The sequence below is a fragment of the Eublepharis macularius genome, chromosome 16 (genome assembly GCF_028583425.1).
Source record: "Eublepharis macularius isolate TG4126 chromosome 16, MPM_Emac_v1.0, whole genome shotgun sequence".
NCBI classification, from domain to species: Eukaryota; Metazoa; Chordata; class Lepidosauria; order Squamata; family Eublepharidae; genus Eublepharis; species Eublepharis macularius.
In genome coordinates this window covers 23039665-23067530 of record NC_072805.1, presented here as the reverse complement: position 1 = coordinate 23067530, position 27866 = coordinate 23039665, and the positions used below count along the sequence as shown (strand labels likewise).

At 40.4% G+C, this 27866-nt stretch overlaps 2 protein-coding genes across 3 annotated transcripts in view; one reads left to right on the top strand and one right to left on the bottom strand.

Annotated features, from left to right (window-relative positions):
• CENPN (centromere protein N) overlaps positions 1-12594 on the top strand; it is a 15522-nt gene extending 2928 nt beyond the window's left edge. Inside the window, exons 3-11 of one of the 2 annotated variants that reach the window (XM_055000481.1) lie at positions 2322-2367; positions 3190-3249; positions 4577-4653; positions 5049-5225; positions 5509-5610; positions 6107-6164; positions 6563-6675; positions 9687-9810; positions 11249-12594. In XM_055000481.1, the coding sequence (XP_054856456.1) occupies positions 2322-2367; positions 3190-3249; positions 4577-4653; positions 5049-5225; positions 5509-5610; positions 6107-6164; positions 6563-6675; positions 9687-9810; positions 11249-11364 (873 nt within the window). In that variant the 3' untranslated portion in view covers positions 11365-12594. The remainder of the gene's footprint in view (positions 1-2321; positions 2368-3189; positions 3250-4576; positions 4654-5048; positions 5226-5508; positions 5611-6106; positions 6165-6562; positions 6676-9686; positions 9811-11248) is intronic. The other variant, XM_055000482.1, reaches the window with a different exon arrangement.
• On the bottom strand, positions 401-27866 carry SGO2 (shugoshin 2). Its single transcript, XM_055000253.1, has 10 exons — positions 27682-27866; positions 26297-26460; positions 24043-24218; positions 21530-21640; positions 20387-20475; positions 18963-19246; positions 16742-17974; positions 15968-16100; positions 14530-14703; positions 401-597 (listed from the first exon to the last, which is right to left on the bottom strand). The coding sequence occupies exons 1-9, from the start codon at positions 27864-27866 to the stop codon at positions 14601-14603; spliced, it is 2478 nt and encodes an 825-aa protein (XP_054856228.1). The 3' UTR covers positions 401-597; positions 14530-14600.

The window sequence follows — 27866 nt, the reverse complement described above, 5'->3', positions numbered from 1 at the left end:
TTAAAACATTGATCATTTTATCTAATTCTGAACGTAGCAAAAAAAATGCAGATAAAATTCCATATAATGATGCCTTGTTCAGAGAAGGATAATTGCAAGCAAATAGTCGTGAACACTAAGACAATTATCAATAAGCATCAAGCATAATATATATAGTATCTCATTTACTCATACTTCATACACTCCTTTATAAGTTTCTTCTTACTGTTAGACACGAATAATTAACACCGAAGGCTGTAAAAAGTGCCAGTGCAAATTGCATATAACAATACAAAATTCCTATGGACAATATCCAGTGCCCATATCATAATATTATTGCAATGATCCTCTAAAGTGCTATGTGCAGAAGCAGCAAGAACTCAGTAAGTACTTATTTACACAAATAAATTGGCATCATACATAGATATATCAAGTCCATTCAGTCCAAAGGAGTCCACTCTCAAAACCAGCTCAAGGGTGCTTGGAGGGAATATGATGAATTCCAACAAGGCAAAGCCATCTAATGGGTGGACCGGTTCTTATTCAGAGTCCCGTTTCAGGTCTTTGTCAAAGATGGCAAGGCAAAACTGGGGAATTGACGTGCTTCCAACTCATTTCCTACAAATTTTCAAAAAGACAAATATGTACAATAACAAACACTCACGAGAGCTGACTTCAATACAAAAGGCTACTCACATACTGCTTCGACAAAATGACCTCAAGCATCAATCCCAATCCTTCAAAGGTGGTGTGTAATGTGAAAACAAGAAACCCCCCATTTTATAAGAATCACAGTTGTCCACCAAGGGATGAAATTTAAAGAGACATACTGGCCAAATGTCTGCTCCATTAGAGGAAGCAAGAGGAAGCATTATTGTTATTCATTCCCCCAGGGCCCAACGTCTTTAATTTGTAGATCCAGAACTTTTCCTTTCTATGGATGTCCGTTCTAATTGCCTCTGAATTCTTTGCTTTAGTGATCTACAAAACAGTATATTTGAAGTCGTTCTCATTGTGCCCCACATCTAAGAAATGGCTTTCTAGCATCTGAAGTAGGATTCTGAATAGAATTCAAAATAGAATTCATTTAAGATTTTTCTCTGGTCTCTTATAATGACCATCCTTATTCAGGAGTAAGGTACTAGTAAAGTTAACAGGACTTCTTCCTGAGAAAGCTACAATTCAGAGTGTGCTCACTGGGGAGTAAGGCTAACCAGTCCTGTGCATGTTTTGTTGGAGATAAGTTTGTTTAGGATTCTAATTTTCACAGTTCCTGAATCTTGTGGGGCAAGATGCAAGTTGCTTGAGATGGTAACTGCTGCTAGTTTTATCTGGATTTCAGGAAGGCTGCTGAAACAATGGGGGCGTAGGTGACCATAGGGATTTCCAGGCTAGAGGTGACTGGTACACAACTGTATGAGAATTTAAATGAATTGGCATATTTTTAAATGTAGCCAGAAGGGGTGGCATTTATAGGTGAAACGGAAATTTTAAGTGCATGGCATGGAAATATGTAATACCTTTAACTCCAGATTTTGAGGCAATAGTTCAGAGCAGGAGGTGTCAGTTATCAAAGTATTTAATAAAGGAAATACCAAAAGAGTGTTAATGTTTTAAGCATGTTTGTATTTTGAGTAAAAAAATATCATTAATTGGGTTTGCCTGCGACTATTATAAAGTTTATATCTCCGGTATCTGACATTAAATTTTAAGGTATATGTGGCCCAGCCTGACAGAGTGACATTTATATCAGATCCAGCCCTAGTAAATGAATTCGATACTCCTGAGCTAGAAGAAGGAGCAGGGAGAAGGAGGCTGAAGAGTAGGTGGGAGCTGTTCAGCTCATGGGAAAACTAGATGAGAAGACATCTCCTGCAGGTTGTATCTTGCTTGGCACTGCTCCTTAAGTAGCCCAACCTGTTGCCCAGCCCCCTGCAGTGCCTAACTGCCCTCTATCTGCTGTGGAAGATGTACTTCACTGAGCCACTTGCCACCCACTCCTTTGCTGACATCTGCTATCTTGCCACCTTGCCACATCTCCTCAGCCTGGTGCCCTTCCCCCTGCACCTTTTCAGTCTCTTGAGCCAGCCCTTGATGGGTCACCATGCAAAGTAAATTTGGACTTCTGGGTCACCATACCAAAGTTTGGGAACCACTGCAAATTACTGCCTCATCTGTAGTCAGTGACTTTAGGATCACAGGTGTCGCTTCCCTGTGTAACATATTTATGAAAGGTCAACCTAAACATCTTCATTTTAATGAACAATGTTGCGTCAACTTGATTTAGGGCACTGTATAAAAAACTGGGTAAGGTTTCATGAGCTGTTCATATTGTCTTTAAGGAAAATGGTGCAACTATCAAGCATGCAGCAAATCTAGACATCATTTGTAAGTAAGATGCTGGCTTTTATATTTTTAAGTAATGGTGTAACTAATTATTCTGAGGAGGAGATCTTTTGTGGTGTACAGAATAAATTAGTTACATTTAGGATAAACTCTTAGAACTTCTTAAACAGCTTCTTGTTTCTAATCTGTTCCTTCCTGCATAATTTAAGATAATGGATATAAGATCAGTCTTGCCTTTTAAATAATGGAAAGCAGTGGATCCTTTCCATTTGTAGCAAAATTTTCACTATGGTGCTTGGCCCAGTTGTGTATATGAGTTTGGTCAAAAGGAAGTAGAACATAACCAGGGTGTCATATGCAGCATGAGAACAATTCTAAAATAAACTAGTTGCTGTTATAAAGGTAAGATACAATTCTTACACAAAACATAGTGTAAATACCGCCTGAATTAAATGTATAATGGCTAGAGAGAGATCCCTTTACTAGCCTGATCCTCTACTTTTTTTTACTTACAAAAGAATCATTGAGCTATCTGAAACTAATTGGATCCAACCCAGAAAGCCTAAAATTAGAGTTCAAGTTATTTGTATATTACATACCTTGCTAGTTAAGTACAAGCATGGATTCAGTAGAAGAATCTCACACCAGTTGAACTTGTGTACATATTCATATCCCTGCTGTTCAGAATGGACCTTGTGAAAGGGTTATTTACATTGCTCAAAGTTCATTTACTCCTCAACAATGAAGTACCTTGGAATTCCTTGATTATCTAGCCATTCTCTCATAACAGCCTGAATGCCTTGACTATGTAAATAAGCTCTGAGATTCTTTCAGTACTACTTATCGTAAAATATTTTTCCACAGATAATTACACATATAGAGACAAAAAGGTTTGGACTGTTTACAAGATGACAAAAGAAGATGGTAAATATTCACATTTGTCTTTTTAAAAATTGCCTAGTCCTATAGAGCAGGGCCCCCCGACCATTTTGAGCCTGTGGGAACAGGCACAACCACACATCAAGGGTGAAACCCACACATCGAGGTGAAACCCACACATCGAGGGAAGCCCAAGTGTAGGGAAGAGTCATCTAAGAAGTACACTGGAAAAGAGGAGTGAGAGAGAATCAATCCAACATTCAGCTGAAACAATGTTTTAACCTGCCCGGCTAATCAGATCTCCAGTGGCCTATCAGAAGCCCTTCTAGGTAATAGCCCCACGTGGCCCAACCCATTTTCTGAAAAAATGTTTGGTACGCAATCTGTTGGGGACCCCTGCTATAGATCTTATCTTGAAGAGATTAAAATGTGTGTTTATTATTACAGCAGAGTAGGTTGTCTTGATATTTCTTGCAGTGTGCCAGCTTGTTTTCATCTTAGCTGTAATAGACATCTTTTCTTGCAGTGTGCCAGCTTGTTTTCATCTTAGCTGTAATAGACATCTTTTTGTGAGAAATTCTTTGACATCTCTAAATCTAATAATGTCTTATTCACAGACCTTCTCATATCTTATAATCCAATTTGAGTCTGGAACCACTGTAAGGCCTGTGCAAGGTTTACCAATCTTTCCAGATTTCCCCCTTCCCCGGGAAGCTTTCTGAACTGGGAAAAGTTTATTCTTGAGATTGCAGGACTCACATGGATTAATAGCCATGTGGGTCAGAAGGCTGCAGGGAGGAAGTGGGTGAAATTGCTCCCTTCTTCCATCACTGGGGCTCTCCTTATACGAAAAGCAGGAGGGGGCAGTTTTGCCCCATTTCCCCTCCACAGTGCAGCCTCCTGACCTGCATGGCTATTACTCTATACAGGTTCCGCATCCCCAGGAATAAAAATTCCCAAGATTGGAAATGGCCGTGGGGGTCAGTCAGTGTCTTCTGCCAATAGACTGTAGAATCCATCCCATTACATTAATCAACATGTATCATATAACATTCTCCATTCTGTAGGCTTATTTTCTGTAATTCTTGAATGAGCTCTCTAGAGTCCATTATGGTGACTCTTTTATACAGCATGCAGCTTGCTGGAAACCTGCAAGTCCTTTGGCTGTCCCCTTTTTTTTGCAGTCTGTTGCTTCTTTGGTATATAGTTTAGTGAGATGTCTAGGACCTAAAATTCTTGGAACTATGTTAAGACACATTGGAGTGATAACGGCTGGAATCAAAGATGGTGAACAAATGAGATGTTACGAGTAATGTAGTTAGATTGTGGTATTTTGTTTGATCTGAATTTTTTGTTTTTTATTTCTTGTCAGGTGATGAAAATGTTGTTTTCAACTGGGTAGATTTCAAAAACAGATTTAAAGCCAGCCTTCGGTTACTTCTGAAAAATGTAAGAACAAGCTGAAATATAAATCTGTTTAAAATTCTTTAAAACAATTGAATTATTTATTATCCAGTGCTCCTCAAATATCTAAATATAAAATTGCAAGTTTTTTTTAAAAAAAAATATCCTTCCTACTGTGGCCTTTATTTGTGAGTTGATTCGATCATTTGGTGAGGCAGGAATTTGCCTAGTTGAAAAATGAATAACAGATCATCCTGTTAGGAAAGGGGGTCAAATATGCCATAGTATATGGTTTGTCATGTGCTGACTTTCCATTGAAGGAGAGAAGCATTTGTGAGTACCCCCTGGACAATCTTACCTCTTGTTTTACATACTTACCTATCTAAATCTATAATGAAACATGGGATTTTGTACCTTTTAAATTATTTTTCTTAATTCAGGTCACTATCACCTTTAAGAAATTTGAAGACAATTCAATGTGGATTCGAATAGCATGGGGAACACAATTTAAAAAACCAAACCAGTACAAGCCAACCTATGTTGTTTACCATTCACAGACTCCTTACGTCTTTATTTCCCACTCCATATTTAAAAACTGCAGAGTTCTGCTTTTTCAGGTAAACACACTTTGCCTTCTAAAGATCTGTTATGTCATTTTCAAAGTAATTTTCTGAACTAGTATATAGGAGGGTGGAAATTTGGTTATCATGAAAAGTTATTAATAACCTATGGAATTACATGATCTGAGAATTTAAATATTCTTGAACATTAAGTACGTTCTAAAAGATAATAAATGTTTCAAGCTAAGGTTAACTACTTGCATCAGTTCTTAACCGCTATAGTAATATTCTGTTGAAGAGTAACAGTGTGTGTAGTAACTTCATCCATTTTCACTTGAAGGCCCTGTTGGCTGCTGCCAATTACAGTGACATCCATGAAATGGACCTCCGAAGCCGTTGTTTAGACTCTCTTAAAGATATTGTGTTTAAGAGATATAACCAGGTGAGTTACTTCCCTATTATTCTTTAAGCCATATCTTCAATTTTCAATGTATAGGCTTGGTTCTAAACTTCCCAACAGGCAGGGAAATTGGCTGCTTCTAAGAAAACACCTTACAGTAGTACAGAGCTGGACAGACCCAGCAGATTTAGTCCCCCCACCCCAGTGCTTTTTAGAGCCATGCCTTAATCCATATTCTAGAAATAGCAAATGGGATCTTTACAATTTTGTGCCGATATTTTTAAACTTAGCTTCCTTAACTAATAAAGCAATGTTCACTTTCCACTTCTAAATGACAATTTGACACAGATTTGTATGTAACTCAGACTTGTTCCTCTATCAAGATTGGCAGTTACGCGCTTCATATTGCTCTTAGAAAGGAAGGGCATCAGAATGTGTATTAAAAATATTTAATAAAGTCTGGATATTGTTTCCTACAGTGAGTTATAAAAGAAATTGTACTACCTGGCCTTTCTCTCTCATTTTTTCTCTTCCTCAGAATGTTGAAACTTTTAACCCACAACCTCTACAGGAGAGGAACAGCACCTTGGAAAATGGTATCTATATTACTTTTGCTAAATAGAATTTTAAACAAAAAATATTTAAAGGTTGAGATTTGTATTTCTGGCCAGTGCCAAAAATGACCACATTGATCCCATGGCCATCTATAGCAGACTGCACAAAAAAATTAGCATATACAACAACGTGCCCCCCCCCCCAAGCAGCACTCAGTTATATTTGACTGACAGATTGCTAGTTCATAGCTGGAAGCCTTTCGTTTTAACTGGATTGTGAATCTTTTGGGTGGTAATCAAACACAGAGTTATAAGCAGTTAGACCCAATGACATCAGTGACTTTACACATGTATGCTTAATTCTGTGTCTATTTTTGCCTGTCCAAAAAGGATGTAATTAATGTTTTGCACGAGGCTTTAAATAGTTCTGTGACTTCTAGTGGATCCGAGGATAATTCAAGAAGATAAAAACAAAAAGGAAACCATTCGGAAAATTAATGAGGAGGATTTTGGAAATGGTTCCTTGCCAAAACTACAGTATGCACAATACAAGGTAAAAAATTACTTTAATGCATATTTTTGCAATAAGCCAACAGTGGGATACAAAGATTTTAAATAAATAATGCATGTATAAGAGAATGCATGCATCTGACAAAAAAGAGCTGTAGTTCTCGAAAGCTTATGCTAAAGTTGGTTAGTCTTGAAGGTGCCACCGGACTCTTTACTATTTTGCAACTACAGACTAACGGCTAACTCCTCTGGATGTGTAAGAGATGGAAGTCTCTACACTCTCCAAAAATTGTGTACAGAACATTGGGTTCCTTTCCATTTTTTGAAACTAAATTTACAGTGAAACCTTGTTGCCCTTCTGAAAAAATGCTGAGTCGCTTTTTGATGTTATACAAAACCTGTTTAATGGTACATTTTGGGGGAAAAACAATGTTCTTGAAAGGAAATCAAAAATCCTGGTTGCACTGTAGCTCTTGTTGTTTTATTAAGGGAAATAAAATAGACCCATTTCTCACACAGATTATTGTTCACTATATAGAATGTTAAAATTCCATTTAGCTGTTATCACTGCTGGATCATGACCTTGGAATTCAAAATATTCTCTGATGCTACAGCCCAAAGTTGAGGATACCAGACTACTACCTGAGATTCGCAGGAAAGTTTGGGGGACAGGGACAGGCATACTGGTGCACAATGTCACTTAGGCTGAAAACCAGAAGTGATGTCATGAAGGGGCACTCTAGGATTTTCCCAAAACACTATGATTAAACCAGTTTCCCCAAATTTTTCTCCTGATCTTTGAGGGCAATAAGGGAAATTGCCAAGAATTCTACTGTCATACCTGGCAAACCTACCAAAAGTGATGCTGATGTTGGTATCATTCCCGCACTTTCAATGCCTCTGTGATATTGCAGCCAGCAATGTCACATAGGCAAATTAGAATTTAAACTTAGTTACCTCAATTATGAAAATCAAAAATACCATGGAAGCTGTACTTTTTTAAATTGTGTGAATGATTATTCATGTTAAGTATCTAGAACTGTCTGCCACATGAGGGCACTCTTGACTTTTTTTCTTTAGCACATTAGCTATGTTTAGTATGATGAATGTCACTTGTAAATGAAGCGCAGATGGTATGAATAAAAATTTGTTCAGTGGAAATGAACTTTAAACACAAGTCTAGAGAATCGTATTAAGCAAAATTATTTCTATGGCCTATTTTTCTTTAAAATACTATTTATAGGTTATTTCTAAACATAAGCATAGGAAGAATAATGCCAAATGTTGTTGGTCCTATGTCTTTCCTACATGCGCACTGCACAAACTGTAAAATCAAGCTAAAATTGCTGAGTCAAAATTAGGGAAAGGAGAAGGTTTTGGTTATGTATTTTCTCTGTACAGATACACAGATTTTAATTAGAACAAAATCTGAAACGACTAAAGTGAGCTTTGGCTCAGGAAAGCTTATACTCTAATTTTGTTCTTTAAGGTGTTAGTGGACTTGTATTTTCTTCTACTACAGACTAACATGGCTACCCACCTGAAACTAATTTTAAACAACAGTATTATATAGTGGTTAGGATGCTGACCAGTATCGGGGAGACCCAGGTTTGAACCCACATTTTCCCATGAAGGACGCTGGGTGACGCCAGTCAGGATGCCAGTCACAGACTGTCAGCCTGATCTGTCTCACAGGATTGATGTGAGGATAAAATGGGGAATAGGAGGCTAATGTACATCAACCGTAGCTCACTGGAGGAACAGCAGGATAAAAATGGATTGGTTTAAATAAATAAAATTAATCCCATCTCTGTGTGAGAAAAACATACCTCCCAGTGCTTGCTTGATAAAAACTATTCTGCTTTGCAAATCAATCTTTTATGGGGCTACTGTTAAGTGATTTTTTTGGAGGGGACTCCTCTTCTAAAACCCATGCAGGAGCATTCATTCAAGTAAGACATACAGAAGGCAATCTTGCCTTAGCGGCAAATTCTTTCTCCTACTTTGCCGAGGTTTAGGTGCAGGTCAGTGTAAACTCATAAAAGAGAAAGTTTCCGGTGACCATGGCTTTTTTTCAGCAGGAATGTGGTGGAACCTCTTGAAAATGGTCACATGGCTGGTGGCCCCGCCCCGATCTCCAGACAGAGGGGAGTTTAGATTGCCCTCCGCACCGCAGAGCGGCACGGAGGGCAATCTAAACTCCCCTCCGCCTGGAGATCAGGGGGCGGGGCCACCAGCCATGTGACCATTTTCTCCGAGGGCAACCCACTGAGTTCCACCACCTCTTTTCCCCAAAAAAAAGCCCGCCGGCGACTAAACATCCTTTTGTTTTCATTCCATAACTAAGATTTCAGCCTTGGAAGTGTTACTTCCCAGAAGTGTTTTGAACTCATAACAAAAGTATTACTCCAGCATTTGAGATGTTTGTATTATAGTGAGACCTGACTGACCTGTCACTCAAGCTTGTATGGTGCCATGTATTCTGGAAATTGCAATTCTGAAAAGATGTTTGCATTAATCTTCTTAGTCTTTTATTTTGTAAACAATTAGTGCTAAGGTATATAAGATTTTCTGATGTAACTGTTCTTTTTCTGATGTAACTATCAGAGGTAACTGATTTCCTCAACAGAAGCAAACTGATCTGCATATCAAAAGGAGTTGTTTGCATCTCCATATCAGAAGGAGCAGTTTGCATCTACTCTGCCCTCCCCTCTCCTCCTCTATATCTGACCAGTTTCTTTTTGCCCTCCATGCATCTGACGAAGAGAACTGTGATTCTCGAAAGCTTACGCTACAATAAAATTGGTTAGTCTTAAAGGTGCTACTGGACTCTTTTTGATTATCTTGATCTAAGATCTTCATAGTACTTGTACTATATTAATATTTGTTGAGAAAATATATAATGACAAAAAGAGTGAAGTGACTCCTTGTAATAACTCCGCCCCTCAGGCCCTAGCCTCCAAGTTGAGAACCACAGATCTAGCATACTGTAAAGAAACATTTTTTCAGACTTCTAGATTTAATAGTGACAAAATGGATTGGTTTGTCTTTCAGCTTGAAACAGTATTCAAAAGTAAACCAGAAATGGGCATCTTGAATGACAAGGAACCATTTAGATGCCTGGTGACGTTTTCTAGTCCCCATCTTTTAGAAGCACTGAAGTCCCTTGCGCCTGCTGGTAAGTGTTTTAGTGATGGCGAAGCCTGCAAAAGATCACTTATGTAAACGCTGTATAATTTTGTTCTATAGGCAGATTTACATGAATAGCAACTTAGTGATGGTGGGTTGGAGCCACCAGTTTTCCTGCTTGTGAAAAAGGGAAGAAGAGTTCTGTTTGGTCACTTCAAAAAGGATTTGCTGTGGTTTATGGGAGCGGCACAGAAAAAACCATGTGGGATGGGGGCTGCACTAAAGAGATGTCATTAAAAAGCTGGTCGATCTAACTTGTCACTAAGGGCAACAGAGTGTAGTCAGTTTCAACAGCCCCCCCCCCTTTGGCAAGTAGTTTAAGGGTTTAAAATAACAGCTACTCATCTGATTACTGACACGACGCTCTAATATCGCAGTCAACAACTGAAACGTAAAGGAAGTGTCATCCTGAGAAAACATTATTCATTTGCTCCTGATTAAGCCAAAACATGGCAAGGAGTCACAAGCAGATTGATACTGAATGGAAATGTCCTTGATATTGATTGTACTAATCTCACACTGTGTAATTCGCCTTGAGTCTCAGTGAGAAAGGCGGACTATAAATGACAAATTAATCTCTGCAACTGCTCACTAGCCTGTTTTGTCTTCCACATTGAAGCACACAGGGGGGTGCATTAAGCAAGATTTCTTATAAAGCCTTTGCTGTGTGGAGAAGGGAGTTTTTCACTGTCTTCCAGTTTAGTAGAAAATAACTAGGTGCTTAGCCATATGCTTAGCCATATGCTAGTCTTCAGGGGCCTAATTTGGCTTACAGGCTTCTAGAGTCGGCCATTCCTATTTATGCAGTTTCCTTACCTTGCTGAGAATCATGAGGTGCACTTTTGAAGCTTGAAAGTTATTTACTAATCGTTCATTATTGAGAGCTAGTCTACTGATGTAACTTTTTATGACTTCACAGAGCTACTGTCCTATTTGGTTGGTATTGTGAATATATATAATATGTGGAGAGGTTTGGGAGGGGAACAATTCGGAGTTCTCATCTGCTATGCTCTTGGAGGCCTGAGCCAGCCCCCCCCCCCTTTTAAGAATTGCTCAGCTGCTCCTGGAGTTCAGGCTAGTTTAATTTAAACAGATATTGTTCTCCATACCTGGGGAGTTCCCCAAGTATGTGGAAACCCCTTACTTTTTCTGTGCATGATTTAGGGACCAGCTGGTTTACTGTTAGACAAAGCAACAGAACTTTGTAATCAGCCAGAAGTTTTAAACTATATGCCAAGCCAGAATCCCAGATCAAAGTATAAATGTATTTACCAGAACAGCAGCTTGGTTGGTCTGTAGTAGTAAAAACAAGACCTGTGGTGCTTGACTATTGTTTATCTGGTATGTCTTCAGGAGTATAAAGAACCATATGCAAATCCTATAGTTAATTTAGTATTGGTTCTGATTGCAACTTTGTCTCATTCTAGGTCTGGCAACTGCTCCTCTTTCACGTTTACTTACCTGCATTGTCCCAGAGGCCAAGAACTCTTTTAAAATTACAGAGAAAAAAAGTGGATTTTCACATGGTCTTCCAGACCAATGACATCCTTAAAGCAGTTTGCTTAATTATTTTAAAGACATAATTTATTTGCCCAGCTAAATTCCTCATCATGCAAATACATTGTGTAAAAACAAAAAAAAAAAATTAGGTTTATGCTATCGGTATTTTTTTTTTGCTAACGAATCTGCTTGCTAAACCACTGGTATTTCTCTGGATCATCAAACACTGAAGAATGGAATCTCTAAGTTCTCCACAGTCCACTCGGTCAAGACAAAGTCGTTCTGGCAGGCTCTAGCATGCATATACTACTTGTTCAGCTTGACTGCTCCATGGCTATGTATTATTATAGAATTCTGTCTTCTAAAGCAAACCATACAGTAAAGATTTTAGAAACAATGTTACTCATTCCACTGTCAACTTCTGAGTATTGGCTTGTTAAAGCAAAGGGCAATACCAGACAATTCTTGAAAACTTCGTTCTCAAAATGGTATTAATCAACGTGGCATTTATAATTTTAAATGTTTAAGAAATTTGCATGTTATACACATTTCCTCTTAGCGTGTTTGTCACAGGAATTCCTGCTTAATGGTGCCTAGCATTACCCCAGTATATCTAGTGTTGAAAGCTTTTTATTCCTGAAAATTAGTCATCATTAGTATATGAAATGAGGTAGTTGTGAGGCATGTAAAACCTGGGCTGGGACCAATTAATTCTTAAACAGCTGATCTTTGATCATAAAAATATTAACCCTGATTCAAGACACCAGATGAAAGCATGCTGTTGACTCTATTTTAGTGATTTTAAATAGTGTGCGTGTATCTAGTTTCCAATAAAACTTTGGAATACACGTATGTTGGAAATTAAGATGTAAAAATACCTGCCCCTGTTCTAGATCAAGCTTTGTTACAAACATTAAATGGAAAGCATTACATCGGTAAAAAGTAAATACTGGGAATATAGATATATATCCAATAATATAAACTTTCCTGAGAGTTTTTATATTTTCACTCACTGCTTATATACTGTTCTGGATAATCATGTGAACAAGCTGCAAAAAGCAGGGGGGAATATTTAAACACTTCATTAAAACATACATGCTTTACACTAAACTGCATTTATTTTTAAATTTTGTTCTATTAAAAGTTTTGAAGTCTGTAACAAAAAATAGCCATTCTTTGCTCTGGGAGCTGCCATTGACCTTTAAATCTCCTTTTGGCAGAGAATGCTGCAAAAAAATAAAATGGTTTAGGCAAGTCTATTGATATGTTTGAATCTAAGCATAAATAAAAACCTTTCATAAGTTTGTTTTGCGCAAGATGCTTAATCCTTCTGGAAAGGAGGCTAAATTGGTCTTTTGCACAGAAATACAGAATCTTTTGCCTTGGCAGCAGTTACAATTATGACATATTCAGCTACCCGTACACAATAGACTATGGATCTGACATACTGCTTTTGTCCATGAAGTTCTCAGAACAATTCTCTCAAAACTTCTTTTTATGAATTTCTCTATACAATGCAACTTTGGGGTGATTTTATTGAACTGTATCCTGGTATTAAACTTAATTGAGTGAAAGGACAATATACAACCCATTACGTGGTATAAACCTTCAGACATGTAAAGTGTTACCCCCGGTGCACAAATGTTCTCATTTTAAACAATGTAGTTGATTTACAGAGGGAGGGGTTCAGAAACCATTTAACCTTCCCCCTTGAACTGTTTTGCTGCTGAAAATGTTTAGCCCTGCTAGGGGAAAAATAAATACTTTCAGGTTGCCAGATATGCATGTAACAGGTATGGGGCAAAACATTCTAAAGTCATTTCCTTTTCCCATTGTTTAATTCTAGCCCACACACACACACACACATACCTGTATGTATATACAGTTATTTGTGCAGGCTGCCTGCAATTAACACCAGCTACAGCTCCGCTCGAGGAAAACAAATAGGTGGTTTCTGATCCTGTTTATACCTACACATGAATATAGGGTCAGATTTCTGCTAGTTTTCTATTTTCTGCAATCCATACCCTACTATTCTGATTACTGACCCAGCTGCTGATTCACCTTGAGACTCAGTGAGAAATGTGGACTATAACATAAATAGAGAGAGAGCGAAGGGCTGGGGTGGTACAGGGTTTATGCTGTCAGACGGTTTTCCTTAGGCATGAAACTCGCTAGCTGATGTTGGCCAGTGAGGCACTTGGATGAAAATCTGACAGAGATGTACAGCTTCCTTCAGAGTGAAAAATCAGCGTACTCCTATAATCAAATAGCTACTGGAAAGCGTTAAAGCAAGAGGGTATTGCTTACTAAAATGATCGTTGCAGACTATTTCCAAATGGCAAATCTTAAGCTAAAACTGCAGGAGTATTAAACAATGTCCAGGAACTTAAATAAGCATGTTACAAACACCTTTTCATTTTCCAAATTATTGGTCTGTTTTGGAGGGTGTCAGTTTCACTAATGGGATCTCCCACAACTTCTTTCAATGTTCCTCAATGGCAATTTTGTCCCCTTCCTGGTACATTCTGACTTGCTCTAGTAGTACAAATTCATCACACAAGTATACAGAATAATGATGGTAGTAATAAATGATGGGTTTAACAGATTAGTTTTTGTTTGGTGAGCACCCCTGCAAAGATCCTTAAATACAAGCTGCAGCAATCCATTGCTATTGTGTTTACTATCTCCAGAAGCCTGTTAAGTACAAGGGCCATCAAGTTGGATACTAGATTCTCCATGAGCTGAATAATCTCACTCTTGCATTTGCCTTGGCGGCTGCTACGTCATTAGCCCAAAAGCTTGCATTCAGTATGACAAAGGCAGGGCTCAGAATCGCATAGATTGGCTGGAAGGCCTAGAGCCTGCTGCTCCATTAAATCTCCCTCATCTATCAACTAAACAAGACTTAAATTGGTCTTGGCTCTGCCTTCTGTATCTCCATATTCTGCTTGCAATAGTACCTACTGCTGCTGAACATGAGCCTAATAACAATAACAAAGACAGAGACATTCCCAATTGCCATTTTCTTTCCTTTGAATACATTACTAATCTCTTCCCAGAAGTGGCAAAAGTAGAATATAGAAGTTCAACCTCTCTTTTTCCTATTTCAAAGAAACTAAATTAAAATGATTTTTAAAAAATGGCATGCTTTTATTAAATATATCTCCACAGGACATTGTAAAGAAAATATGAATTTACAAGTTACCCAAGTTGCCACTGCCGCCACTGCCAATATTCTTGCCTAAGTGATCATGGAATTGGATCCAGGCTGCATTCCTATGAAATGCCTTCAGATTTAGTCATTTTCTTCTTTCTGGTTTTATAGATCGGGCAGCTGAAGAAGTCAGAATTTGCAAATGGATCTCCACGCCTTAGTTTTCTGAAGTACAGAGAGAAGGCATAAAATTAGTACTTCCACAACACAGCATTCCCCAGTAAGAAAGCATAAGGTTTGGACTAGAGGTAGACACAAACTGAAATATGAACCAAAGTTCATCATGAACCGGGCTGGGGTTTTTTTGGTTCTCAAACCAGTGGTTCGTCGGAGGGCATTTTATGACGAACCTTGACGATTTTTAGACCGGTTCATTTGGTTCGTTTTTCGGTTTGTCACTGCAGATAGCCTGGCACTGATCAACCAGTTTCCTAGGCAACGGGGGCGGGGGGGGGCTTTCTGCAGACCTTCAGCTGCCCCAGAAGTGACATATTCACGAACCAAATGAACCGGGTAATTTCATGCCAGTTCGTAAATAAAACGCGACAAACCATAAACCACCATTTTCCCAGTTCATGCCCATCTCTAGCTTGAACCATAGAAGTAGAAAAAATGCCTTGGGTCAGATACCATCCATGAACCTGAATCTTTCTCGATTGGTTAGCAGATATGGTTATTGGGGGTCTTGTCTTGCTGTGTTTCTGGCCTCATCTGGTTGACTGATTCTATAAGGTGATGTGGCAGGACAATTGTTCATCCTTATGCCGTGGGAAATACGGGGTCCTGCAAAGTTCTCTTTTGTCTCCTATCACATCAAACATCTCTGATTTCTTATAGTGACTGCCTGGACTGAGATGTCATAAAAATATGGGGACAACTCCCAGTACTGTTATTCCTTTTCAACCAGGTCAGGAAACAAACACCCTGAACTGGTGTCTGTAGGCAACAAAGGGTAGATAAGGATTAAGCGAAGTCAATACAAATAAAACTGATGCTGTTGCCTGACTGTAGGGCCAATTAAAGTTGGCAGAGTCAGCCTATTCTAGGTACGGGCACCATGCACAGATGGTTCTGTTTTCCTGAGCTTTTAAATCAAGTTCCTCCTTCCTGCAGAGTTGTATTAGTTGTTCTAATTTTCACCATGCCTCTCAGGTAATTCTTGCTACATTAGGAGGTTTACAGCGCAATTCTAAAGCAGCTTTCCTGGGAGTAAGCCCCACTAACTAAAACAGAACTTACTTTTGAGCAGACCTGCTAAGGCTTTTGTTCCCTTTAAATATTTAATCTTTACAGTTCTCATTTTGTTGTGGTGTTATTTTCATTTTGGAAAATGCCTCAAAAATATTTGTATGGAGTGGTGAGGATATAAACAAACAGCTGTACACCGTCCACCTCTGCCCTAAAAAAGCACCCAGCAATGAACACTAACCTGTTGAGCTTGGGCTCTTCATAGGTAACTGGCTTTCTTTCCCGTTTACCTCGACGTATTGGAAGCTCTTCCAGAAAGGTTGAATGGCATAAACTCTGAGCAGCATTGGTCAAATCTTTCAGTATTTTGTTCTCTGTAAATAGACAGCCAGTGTGATGTAGCGGTCAAAGTGTTGAACTAGGATCTGGGAGGCTCAAGTTTGAATTCTCACTTCGCCATGGAAGCTTACTGGATGACTTAGGGCCACTCATACACTTTCAGCCTACCTACCTTACAGGGTTGTAGTGAGCATAAAATGGATAAGAGGAGAATGATGTAAGCTGCTTTGGGTCCCCATCAGACAGAGAGGTGGGGTACAAATGAAGTATATAAATAATAAATAGGGTGGTTGCCTATGGATACACTGAGATTTCCAGATACACCTAGTAGGCATTGTTTAAAAAAAATCAAAACCCAATAGTAAGATTTGGCATTTAATTGTATACTAATATTAACTGCCAAACAACGGGCTGGATCCAGGCTTAATGGCAATTTCCATTGATTCCCCCTTTCCACTGCAGACTCCACTCTTATATTCCTTAGGGTCCCCCTTTCCCCTTGAGAGTAAATCACAAAACACCCTGAGCCAAGCTACATGATCAGTGGTTGGACTCAAAACATTGACTTTGAGAACTGGATTGCACTCAAGCTGAAAGTCAGGCTTTGTACGGTTCACCCATCTCCCCGTATTGAGAGCCACTAGACTATATATCAACAGCCTTGTCGGTCACTTACCATTTAAGTGAGGAGATGTGTTGGGAGAAGATTCAGCAGGAGCTTCTTGCATGGTCTTCTCTTGTCTGCTTGAAGGTACCAGCTTAGCATCATTTGTGTTGAAGACTGCAGAGTTTTTTGGAAACGCACAAGAACTTGCTGGGCTCTTTTGGCCTTTAGCAGCCTTAGCCATATAGTGCAAATCCGTAGTGAGATCCATCACATTTTTTTTAGCATGTGTTTTCTTGTTTGCCTTGGGCTTTGAATCTTCCTTCATTAAGTCAGTTACTTGACTCCTGATGCCCCGACATGTCTTCTCCAAGCAGCTACTGCTTGATTCCTGAACAGTTGAAAACCCCCAAATTTTGGGGATAGTTTTACAAAATTTTCTACATTCACCATCAGAAAAAGCATCATCTAACAAAACAGGGAATGCAGGTGGCGGGCTCCCCAACAAAGAGAGAGACTCTGGCCTTTGAGACTGACTTAATGGATCAGATTTCAACACTGGAGCTTTATTTTTAGGCTCCTGAATTAAGGAAGCACAACCAGTCTGTGGTAGAGCCAGATCTATCACAGACATCTTTCCACAGCCTTCAGTTTTACCAAAACACTGGGACGCAACCTCCACATTACGGCATGGAGAAGCTGCATGGATTGTAGAAGGACCAACTGTTGTATAAAGACTTCGAGAATTTTGGCGTTCTTTCTGGCCACAGCTGTTCAGTGGCTGGACTTTCTCCAAACGATCCACCTGGGCAGAGACTTCAGTGGACTTTGAAACAATCATTTGGTTACTGCCCTGTGCTTTTGGCTGTGTTGTGTTTGGAACCTCCCCTTTATTACAATTATCCAAGCGCCCTTTTGACTTGCTGGTAGAAGAGACTCTGCCCGTTGTTCCCATGCTTATTTTTTTCAGAGCTTTGGCTTCATTGGCTTTGATCTTCTCATGGCTTTCGTTTGGGGCTTTTAACATTACGAGCTCACCCAGCTGACTGCTTTCAGCAGATTCCATTTCCTTTGGCGGCTCCAGGCCCACAAGTGGCCCATTATCAGATGGCTCCATCCAAGAAAGGTCTTTGAACGAAGCGGAGAAGCCGGTTGTACGTTTCCTTCTCTCTGTCACATGCCCGAGAGAGACCACCGTCTGATCACTGTATGATCTTGTCATCTCAGTATGTTGTCCAAGATTGTTGTTATTCGGCATGGAAAGTGAGCAACTCCTGGAACTTTGTGGTATACTTGAGGGATCACCTAAAGTGACAGGACTGAAATAAGTAAATGAATGCAAGAATTCTGGACTAGAATCCGAGAGAACCAGATTCAAACCCACACAGTGCCTTGAAGTTCCGGGGTGACCTTGGGACCGCCTCTCACCGTATGTTCCCCAGAGGGCACTGAGCTCAGCAGACCAACATCTGCTGGTGATTCCTGGCCCTAAGGATGTTCGCCTGGCCTCAACCAGGGCCACAGCCTTTTCACTTCTGGCACCAATCTGGTGGAACGCTCTCTCTGTAGAGACTCGGGCCCTGCAGGACTTGTTACAGTTCCGCCATGCCTGTTAAATGGAGAGGTTCAGCCAGGCCTAGGGTGATGGTTCAGGCGTGGGCGAATTTTCCTGCTGGATTCCTCCTTCGCTCCCGCTGGTTGGATCTCCCCTGTGTCTACCCGCAGTGATTGAGGGTTATTGCTACATTGTATACTGACTGCCATATCTTGGAGAAATGTTGTAATTTTTTGTATTTTATGATGTATTTATTGTGTTTTATCTACGTATGTATTTATGTTCTTGTATTTATATGACTGAGACGTTGTGACCCGCTCTGAGCCTGCTTGCGGGGAGAAAGGGCTAGAAATCTAATCAATCAATCTCAGCCTAGCTTATCTCAGGATTACCTGAGCAAAAAATGGGGCAGCGGAGACCAGAGACTATCACCCTGAGCCCTTTGGAGGAAAGGCAAGATAAAAATGTAACGGAACTATATGGCAGTGATTTAGGCTTACAAGGGATGAATCAAACAGGTTACTGCAGCTTCTTGGCCGGGTACCTACTTTGCATGCAGAACATCAAAAATTAAACCTTTTGCACCCAGTTGAAGTATCTCTTCACTGTTAAAAGGTGTTGGGAAAAGTCCTCTCTCTGCCAGCTACTCCAGAGACCTAAGGCTCCCCAGTCAACACAGAGCATATGCCGAGTACTACATCAAGCCAGAAGAATTATGTAACAAAAGCTCTGGCGTACCTCCAAAAATGGCACCCAAGTCAAGGGCCAAGGCAGTGCCATCCGCTTCACTGGAATGTTGGCCATTCCTTTCCTTGCTTGCCAATGGCTCATCAATGACACAAGTGGAAGACGACTTCTTCACAGCAGGGTCAGCCTCACGCTTCAAAGGGTCGTCTACGTCCAATGCAGGTATCTTCAAGGGAAGCACTGACTGTCTCGCGGGTGCAACATTGCCTGTACGCTTATCACATTTGCCATTGTTATCCAGAAAGAGTGGAATCCTCATCGGTTTGGGTGCCATTCTGAAAGTGGGGGGAATTAACACAAAAGGATATCAAGCGGTCTCTTTAAGAGTCCCAGTGCTGAAGAAAGGGAAAGACAGTAAGAAGCAGGGCATCTTAATGCAAGCCTCAAGCTTACCCAATAATATATACAACACTCATTTAATCTGGGGAAAAAAACATTGCCTTCAGGAGTATCAAATGTCCTTGTCTACTAATGCATCTTTCTAATGAGCTCATCTCCCAGGTACATCTGGAAAAAGCTATTCTTCTCAACTAGGCAGGGCATACAAGAGTCTATATTCCCAAGGAAGGTTTTATGCATAATATACCACATGTACAAATCAATCTTCCTGGTGACCCTCCTCACCTTGTTCTCCAACCCTTGTCCTGCCTCTCCTCCACTTGCCAAATAGAACATTCCTCTCTAATTAAAAGATCTGCGGTATGATCCTGAGCAGAGTTGCACTCTTCTAAGTCCATGGCCTTCAATGGGCTTAGAAAGATGTTAATTCTTCTTAGGATTGCACTGTTAAGAGTCACACACTGCCATAATGTGCTGAAATGCAATCACACTCCAAGCCTCACAGCCTAGGGAACAGAATGGAGTTTGTGTTGGCTGTACATCTGTTTATTCCCATCAGAGCTGGCACTGAGATCTACTGCCATCACTCATGAATATGCCTAGCCAAATGAGAATCCCCTGGATAAAATGAAGAACAACCTCCCCTTACTTCATCTAGGCTGAAAGATGATCCACAGTCATTTAGGAAGGAATGTAATTATATTCGTCTTCCACATCTCTGGCTTCTCTTTCTTAAAAGCACAAGGGCAGGAGAATCCAACTGCTACCTTCCAGAATACCGAATCCCCAAGACTGCAGCAATGGCATGTTTTGCAGTCCCTCCTTGCATCTTGGTGATGAATGAAGTAAATCAATAGCGGCAAAAAGTTAAGACTTTTCTAGAGCACAATGAATAATTGGAAGATCTTACCATACTGACAGCATCTTCAATCACATTTTTAAACTCTAAGGCATGCAAACAGCAGCTGGAGAAAGCCTTTAAGTGGGGCTCACGATGGGAGTTCCGCAAGTTGTCACATGCATCATGCGTTCTATGTCAGTTAACAGCAAGTAATACAGAATATTCTTGGGCATACCGAACAGGGCGATTGTCATCATCCGGACTGTCTGTTGTATCAGCCGTGCCGAGTCTCCCATCAGACAGTAATAAAGAGCAGGAAGTACTCTAGGATTGATGGGGGAAGATACAGAAAAGGTTATCAAGATCCTGATGTCATACAATAGTTGTTGTCATATCCCTATGTCATACAATGGTTATTGTTTCTAGGATTATGAAAAGGAAGGGGGTAAGACTTTAGGATGTGACCATGTGTGCAAATGCACGATATAAGCACTTTTTAGGCAACTCCCCTTTAAATGCAGTGCAGAGATACTGCAGAACAGAGAAACAAAGACAGTGCTCACATGCACTTGCTCTTTTCAATGCATGCACACCAAACTACTTCAAGCCTTTTACATGCCACGGTTATTTTCAAAGGGGGTTCAAGCTAGGGAGCTCTGCAAACTTATCAACGGCTACTGAGTAAGGGAATCCGTTCTGAGAGATATGAAAGGCCGTTAGCCCACACTGCCAGTTTCCCCCGCACATAGTGTTCCACTGAAAAGCAGTACAGGTAGGATCACTGTGAAGTCCAGTATGCCAATCAGAGTTACCCAAGTATGTACCCTGTAATGTTTCTCAGAATCGTATGCAATTCTGAAGCAGACATGCTGGGTTTCTTGGCAGACAAGAGAATAAGGAAAAATTTTCACAAAGGGGGTGTTTTTTTTGGTCATCAAGTTGCAGCCGATTTACAGTGACCCCATGGGGGCTTTCAGGGCAAGAAGGTGGTCTGCCACTACTGATAGCAACCCTGTCTAAACACTGCCCAGGTCTGACCCTGCTTAACTTCCGAGATCTGATGAGATCAGGCCATCCAGGTCAGAAGCTTAAAAGTCTAAAAACAAGCTACAAAAAAGGTGCAAGTACTGGCTAGATTACCAAAAGAACAAATAATAAAACATTACCCCCTTTTCTACACCCATTCTTAACTGTACAGCCTTCAAGTACTCTGAGGGACAACCCAAACATGGCTCAAAAGATATTCAGGCAGATGCTGTAGGCACTGCCATTTAAGGTGGTGCTGCTACAACGAATTACAGCGTCGGTTATGAAAGTGAGCTAAATGAGGTGGGGGAGAGAAGACGATGGAGGTATTTCTTACAGTGTTCTGTCTCACCTCTGAAGGGCTGCCCGGCTCGATTATGTCCTGCAAGTGGCTGTTCATGAACTGCTGAAGTTCTTCGATATATTCATTATGTTTGTGGCGCATCCGAACAAAAAAGTTAGCCTTTTAAAATTAAGCAGAGACTTTCAGAATTTTTAAGAAGCCCAATAATTGTAATAATTGTAACCCACACCTGAAGTTTCTATACCACCACCACCACCACCCCACACTTATAGGACTTCTCTAGTTTAATGCACACCCTCTATGCTTGATAAAATACACTGATCTAATCATTACTCCTAATCTTATTTAACCTGGTCAACATGACAGCTAATTTCTTCTTCCAAGCTTTAGCCACCAAAGGTGTTTGTGCAGATAATACATTCAAGATCACTTGCCAGTCTTGTTTCTTAGCGCTTTGAAATATCCTCACAATAAGCCGGAGGATAAAAAGGACTCCTGTGCGTATTCAACATCCTTGTCTCCCGCAAGGGATGTAAAATACATACTGTATTTTAGATGATGCCCAATAATTGTAATGTTTCATATAAATCCTCAAATAGATTTTCCATTTTTATAATACACAGTCTTTTAACAAAGCCAGTAGTAATTTATATGATGACGACTTCAGACGAGTAATCTATAGCTGTAAAATAGAACAGGAATCCAACGACACAAAATGTACTTAGCTCAGGTTTTCATGAGTCAAAGCTCCCTTCATCAGATACATAGGAGTGGTAAACCCTCAGGCCTGATTTATATACACAGCAGAAGCCAAAGGGGAGGAAATTTTACAAACAGAAGCCAGTTCAAAACAAGATCCACTTTAACCAGTAATTGGTTCATTAAGCATGGGGTGTGAGACACTTCTACAGGCTGTTAGTCAAATTGTAAAATCTAGTACAGGATGAAGTGAGATCAACAGATACAACAAGCTGGCGAGTACTAGGACCTGGGCAACCTAGGTATGAATTGCCACACTGCCAAGGCAGCTTGCTGGGTGACTTTGGGCCAGTCACACAGCCTAACCTGCCTCACAGGGTTGTTGTGAGAGGAGAATGATGTAAGCATCTTTGGGATCACATTGGGGAGAAAGGTTAGGTATACATGAAGTACTTTCTTTCAATCTATAGGTGTTATTCCCACCTCCATAAAGTTGTTAATTACTTCTGCTTCATCTCTAACTTCCTATTCTCTATCTGTTCATCTCACTTTTTATCCTGCGCTAGATTTTACATTTCGACCTGATGTGTTTACACTCCTACACAAATGTTGAAGCAAGTTCTGACTCACAGAAGCTTATGCCAGAATACACTTTGTTAGTCTTTAAGATGCCACCAGACACCTCATTTATTTAGTAGAAACAATTTCTTCAGTTTCCATAATAGCAGTATTTGCCAAGGCCGGAGTACAAATGAGTCTTTTATCTTTCAGGATAAATGACAGCAGCAGAAAACGGCCTAATGCATATAAAAAGGAAAACCCTCTCTCAACTCTCTGAAGAATGTTTTTTTTTAAATGTCCTTTTCCACAACTTGTCAGAGATAAGTTCAGTGAAGGGGGGGGGGAGTATGCAAGAACCAGTAATACTGTGGTAGAGGTGTCTTCAACAAAGGGGCAGGATTTTGTGTTTTTCCCATGGCTGGTACAGCGGAGCAGCAATGGGGCTTTCACATGGCAGATTTCCTCGGTTTCCCTGCTCCAGTCCCCCAGAAGTGGCCAGCCCCCCGAACCTGGGCCAACAAGGCTTTTGCAATTTTTAAAAATCAACACTAGAATATCTTTAGGTTGATGTACCTTTCTAACGATGGGTACAACAGGTTTTCTGATTTCCCATTTTCCTTTGAAAAAGTCCCTTGGCTTTCAAAGATACGTTTTTTCCCCTTATATCTCTGCAAGGAAAGGGGCTAGAGACTTACTTTTTAAAAGAAAATGAAACCTGGGAATTCAGAGAACCTGCTGTGCCTATTGTTACACCAGTATGTCAATATAACAACATTCTGATTTATTTAAAAAAATAAAAAGCCCTTTGGCAGCAGGGGAGGAAATGGCTACCACAGGGACAGGGTATGGAAAAATGACTGCCATGTGAGCTGGAAAATGCAAAATTTCTCCCCCCACCTCAGCAGCCACCTCAACTTTACTGCAATCTTTCCCAAATCTTTGGAGCAAAGATCAAAGAAAAGCTGGGGGGGGACCTGGAAGTGCACAAATGCACCATGGTGCTGGGGGGAGCCAGAAACAAACCCGCTTCCCGAAAGTATCGGACTCAGGGCAGATAACCCATGCAGAAGACACTGGGATCAGCTATCTTGCATCACTGGGGAAAGCAACACAGCTTGTTTTAAAAAGGGAGAAATACTTCAACAGTGACTCGGTATCACCTATAGGCCAAATTTAAGAATACATGTGCACCACACCCTCCTATAACTCAAAGCCAAATTCTGCTCTGTACTTTGCAACTGGGTTTCTGTGACGGTTCAAGCATTTTTTGCAGGTTCAAACAAAAGTGGCCCATACAGTACCACGGCCGAGAGCTTTTGACGCAGACGAGCTTTTTCAAAGTCTCCCAGCTTCACTTCTTTCTGCAGCAACATCTTTTCTTTGGTGAGCTTTTGGGCCTCTCTCTTGGCCACGTTGAGGGCCAACGCCAGGGCTTTGTTGTTCTGTTTTAGGGTGACCTTAATGATAGAGGAGTTATCTATACAAATGAGAGAAGGCAGAGAGAGAGAGAAAGAAAAAAAGTGTTGGATTTTTGCCTTTGCTCTTTCAAGAGGCTTACTGTCCAACCCTCCCCTCATTTCCCTCCCCTTCGAGTCGATAAACCCTGGATAGCCACACTCACAAGGCTGCTGTGAGGAAAAATAGACAGAAGGCAAGAACAATGTTGTAAGTCACTTTGAGCCAAGGTGGATAAAAATCAATGTTCTTTTAAAAAATTATTTTTAAAAAACGAATGTTTTATTTAAATTGGGTTATAGATCCAGAGGAGTTAGCCGTGTTAGTCTGTAGTAGCAAAATCAAAAAGAGTCCAGGAGCACCTTTAAGACTAACCAACTTTATTGTAGCATAAGCTTTCGAGAATCACAGTTCTCTTCGTCAGATGCATCTGACGAAGAGAACTGTGATTCTCGAAAGCTTATGCTACAATAAAGTTGGTTAGTCTTAAAGGTGCTACTGGACTCTTTTTGATTTTATTTAAATTGGATTTTTTAATTTAAATCAGATTTTTAATAAAATGTTTTTTGATGAAAAATCTATTTAAAGATAGTTTTTTATTTAAGATAGTCCAAAGGTTATCATTATGAAATAAGTATTCATTTTTAATTATGTAGCATGAGGCTGTATATTCATGCAATGTTTAAATCTTTTGGTAAATGAATTCCATTAACCCATTCACAATGTCATACTCTTCCAGAGGCTTCTGTAAGATTATTGGGCAATTTTTCTATCTAGAAGATATTATCACAGATGCTTGGTTTTACAGTTCTCAAAACTGTGATTTTATGTTTGCAGAGATCACATCTCTTCTTCATAGCAAAAGGTTATAAAACAAACATACACAGTTGAGGAAAAAACCTTAATCCCATTGTTCCTTTACAAATCTTTGTACACAAAACCAACCCCTTTCAAAAAATTCAATGAATAGAAGATTTTTGGGAGTAGAAACTGATTTAAATCTAGTCTTACTGACTAGTGATTTAAATCATGATTTAAATCATGATTTGAATTGATTTGATTTAAATCAAATCCACCCTGCTTTGAGCCCCTATTGGGGACGAAAGTGGGGTCTAAATAAATAAATAAAGTATTTCCCAATCTTACCACCCAAAGCTAGAGACAGAATATGAGATCTATGTGCAAAAACACATGATCCATCACGGAGCTATGGGCCCATCTATGCACAAGCACAGAGCTCACATTATAAGAAGTTGGTAACAAGTCTCTACTGAAGCTTTGAAAACTACAATTTACTTTCTTGGGGTCAAATGCACAATTAAGACCGGCACTGATATTTACCCCTCAATCCTTCCATTTGTCAAAATACCCTCAATCCTGCTAAGCAGACTAACATGGGATGTAGCATCTTGCATTGTGAGAGTGCGTGGGAGAAAGAAACAAACTACATTTAGAACCTTGGTTAAAAGCTTTAGAAAAGAAATCGAAGATCTTTATTGTGTGAACTGCATACATGATAGGAAAGATGAGGGAGAGAGCTCTAGCTTTCTCGTTTGCCAGCAGATGGCGCGATGGGAAGTCTTGCATCCATGGTGCAAGATGGCAAGAGTGACAGAGAGCAAGATGAGGTGTCATGAAAAGGAAATCCCCAAGAATAGCATTTTACACATTAAAGGATAGTTCCAAGGCTGTAAAGGGCAAAGTGTAAACAGATCCCTGGCCTCCCTGTCTTTCCAGCTCTTTGGTTTCCCCCGTTCTGAGGACAGCATTAGTCCTCTTCTTACAATCCCCTGCTTAAACAAACTCCATTTTTTCCCTGCATTACTGACAGATGTACATTTTCTTCAGCATACTCATTTCCTGCCATTGGAGAATCATAGAAATTCCACTATACGTGCATCATCAGGCCAAAAGGTACGGTATAACTAAAATAAATACGTCAGTTGCGGAATCTATGTTTTCCGCTTGTAGGATGTGTGCCCGTCTTACAGGGCCTTGCTTCGCCATCCCCTGGAATGTGTCCCAGAACAGGATCCAGCGCCTTTGCTCAAACCTCAGAACTCCAACCTGAATGAGCTAGTCTTAAATGCCGCCACTTACTTATTGCTTTTGTTCTTATTTTTGCTGCAATGGACGCATTCATCTTCGTGGTCTTTAGGGCACCATTTTTCTTCTCTTTCATCCGTTGCCTGATTTCACTTAAGGCGAACAGGGAAGATGTTTCCATAGGATCTTGGTTAGGCATTTTTAGGCCGTCCTGCTGACTGCTCACAAAAAGAGAATCAAACAATCAGGACTATATTTTACTCCATTATATTCTACGATCTGCCTTCTTCAGAGGGGTATCCATCTTAGCCTCTTACAGCAACATAAAACAGAAGTCCAGTAGCACCTTGAAGACTAACAGAATTTATTTCAGCATAAGCTTCATTGAGTCAAGCGCTCGCGTGCAGCTAGGAAACACAAGGCAGGGTAACCATTGCACATCCAGGCCAGCACCCATTTCTTCACCATGGGGAATAATGTACTCAGCCAAGCTGCTGCTAGACCAATAGGGCTCCTCTTCTTCCACTTCCCAATTTTTCAGGGCACATCACTACCTCCAGATCAACTCTCAAAGAACTGTCCTGCTGAAAAATCTACCCCCAGCTCCTCTGGCTTTTATTTTTTTAAAAGAACATAATACTAATTCTGAGTCTCCTTCTCTTTCCAACTAGATTGCCAGGGTATGAGCTTTCAAAAATCAAAACTCTCTTTGTCAGACAGATATGAGAGTTTTGACACTCAAAAGCTCATACCCTGTGCCACTGGATCCAAATCTTGCTCTTCTACTTGAAATGATCTTCTCTCTCCAGTTTATTGCAGAGGACACTTATCTCACATACAGGAGTTCTCTAAGCAAACAGGGCTTGGATCATTACCCCTCGGGAAAGCAGCTGTTTTGGAGGGGAGGTTCTATGGCATTATACCCAGTTGGTATTCATAGAATCATAGGGTTGGAAGGGACCTCTAGGGTCATCTAGTCTTGCATTGTGCATTATGTTGCACAATGCAAGAAATTCACAACTACCTCCCCGCCCACACACACACCCAGCGACCCTTGCTCCATGCCCATAAGATGGCAAAACATTGTCAGGATCCCTAGCCAAACTCCCCTCCCCAGACTCCACCCCCCAAATCTCCATGAATTCCTCAACCAGGAGTTGGCAACCCTACAGCTCCTCTCTCCCCTCTTTTCATACTCCAGTTTGTGATCCTTATACATAAGGAACAAGAAGAAAAACGAGAGAGTTTCGCTTTTGTTGTGTTTTACATTGCACCTTCCAATTAATAAAATCTTTTAACCCTCCCCAAATGCTGGGGTGGAGGGGGAATAAATTTTCTAGAGAAAAATGAGAAGGGAGAGGCATGCTCAATTTTGCTCTCCAAAGCAACAGGGTAAGTAAGGACAGAGTATCCCTGCTCATTCTCCATAAACTGGCTACCTTAAACCGATTGTATTCTCAGCAGTCTCTCCGACGCGTCGTTTTTGTTTCCGCGGGTCTACCGGCCGGCGTTCGAACGGCGTCACATGACTCACGCCTCTTTTCCCTCGTGATTGACGTGCCTCTTGCAAAAGGAGGCCCCGGGGGCGGGGAGTGCACGTTGGTAAAGCGAGAGTGACCGGCAT

What these genes read in the sequence shown, in the direction of transcription:
- SGO2 (XM_055000253.1), bottom strand. Translation starts at nt 27,866, where the DNA reads ATGCCGGTCACTCTCGCTTTACCAACGTGCACTCCCCGCCCCCGGGGC. An exon ending in GAGAATACAATCGGTTTAAG is followed by an intron (nt 26,461 to 27,681) that starts GTAGCCAGTTTA and finishes TTTTGTGAGCAG; the next exon opens with TCAGCAGGACGGCCTAAAAA. An exon ending in CACATCTCCTCACTTAAATG is followed by an intron (nt 16,101 to 16,741) that starts GTAAGTGACCGA and finishes GTCTATTTACAG; the next exon opens with AGAACAAAATACTGAAAGAT.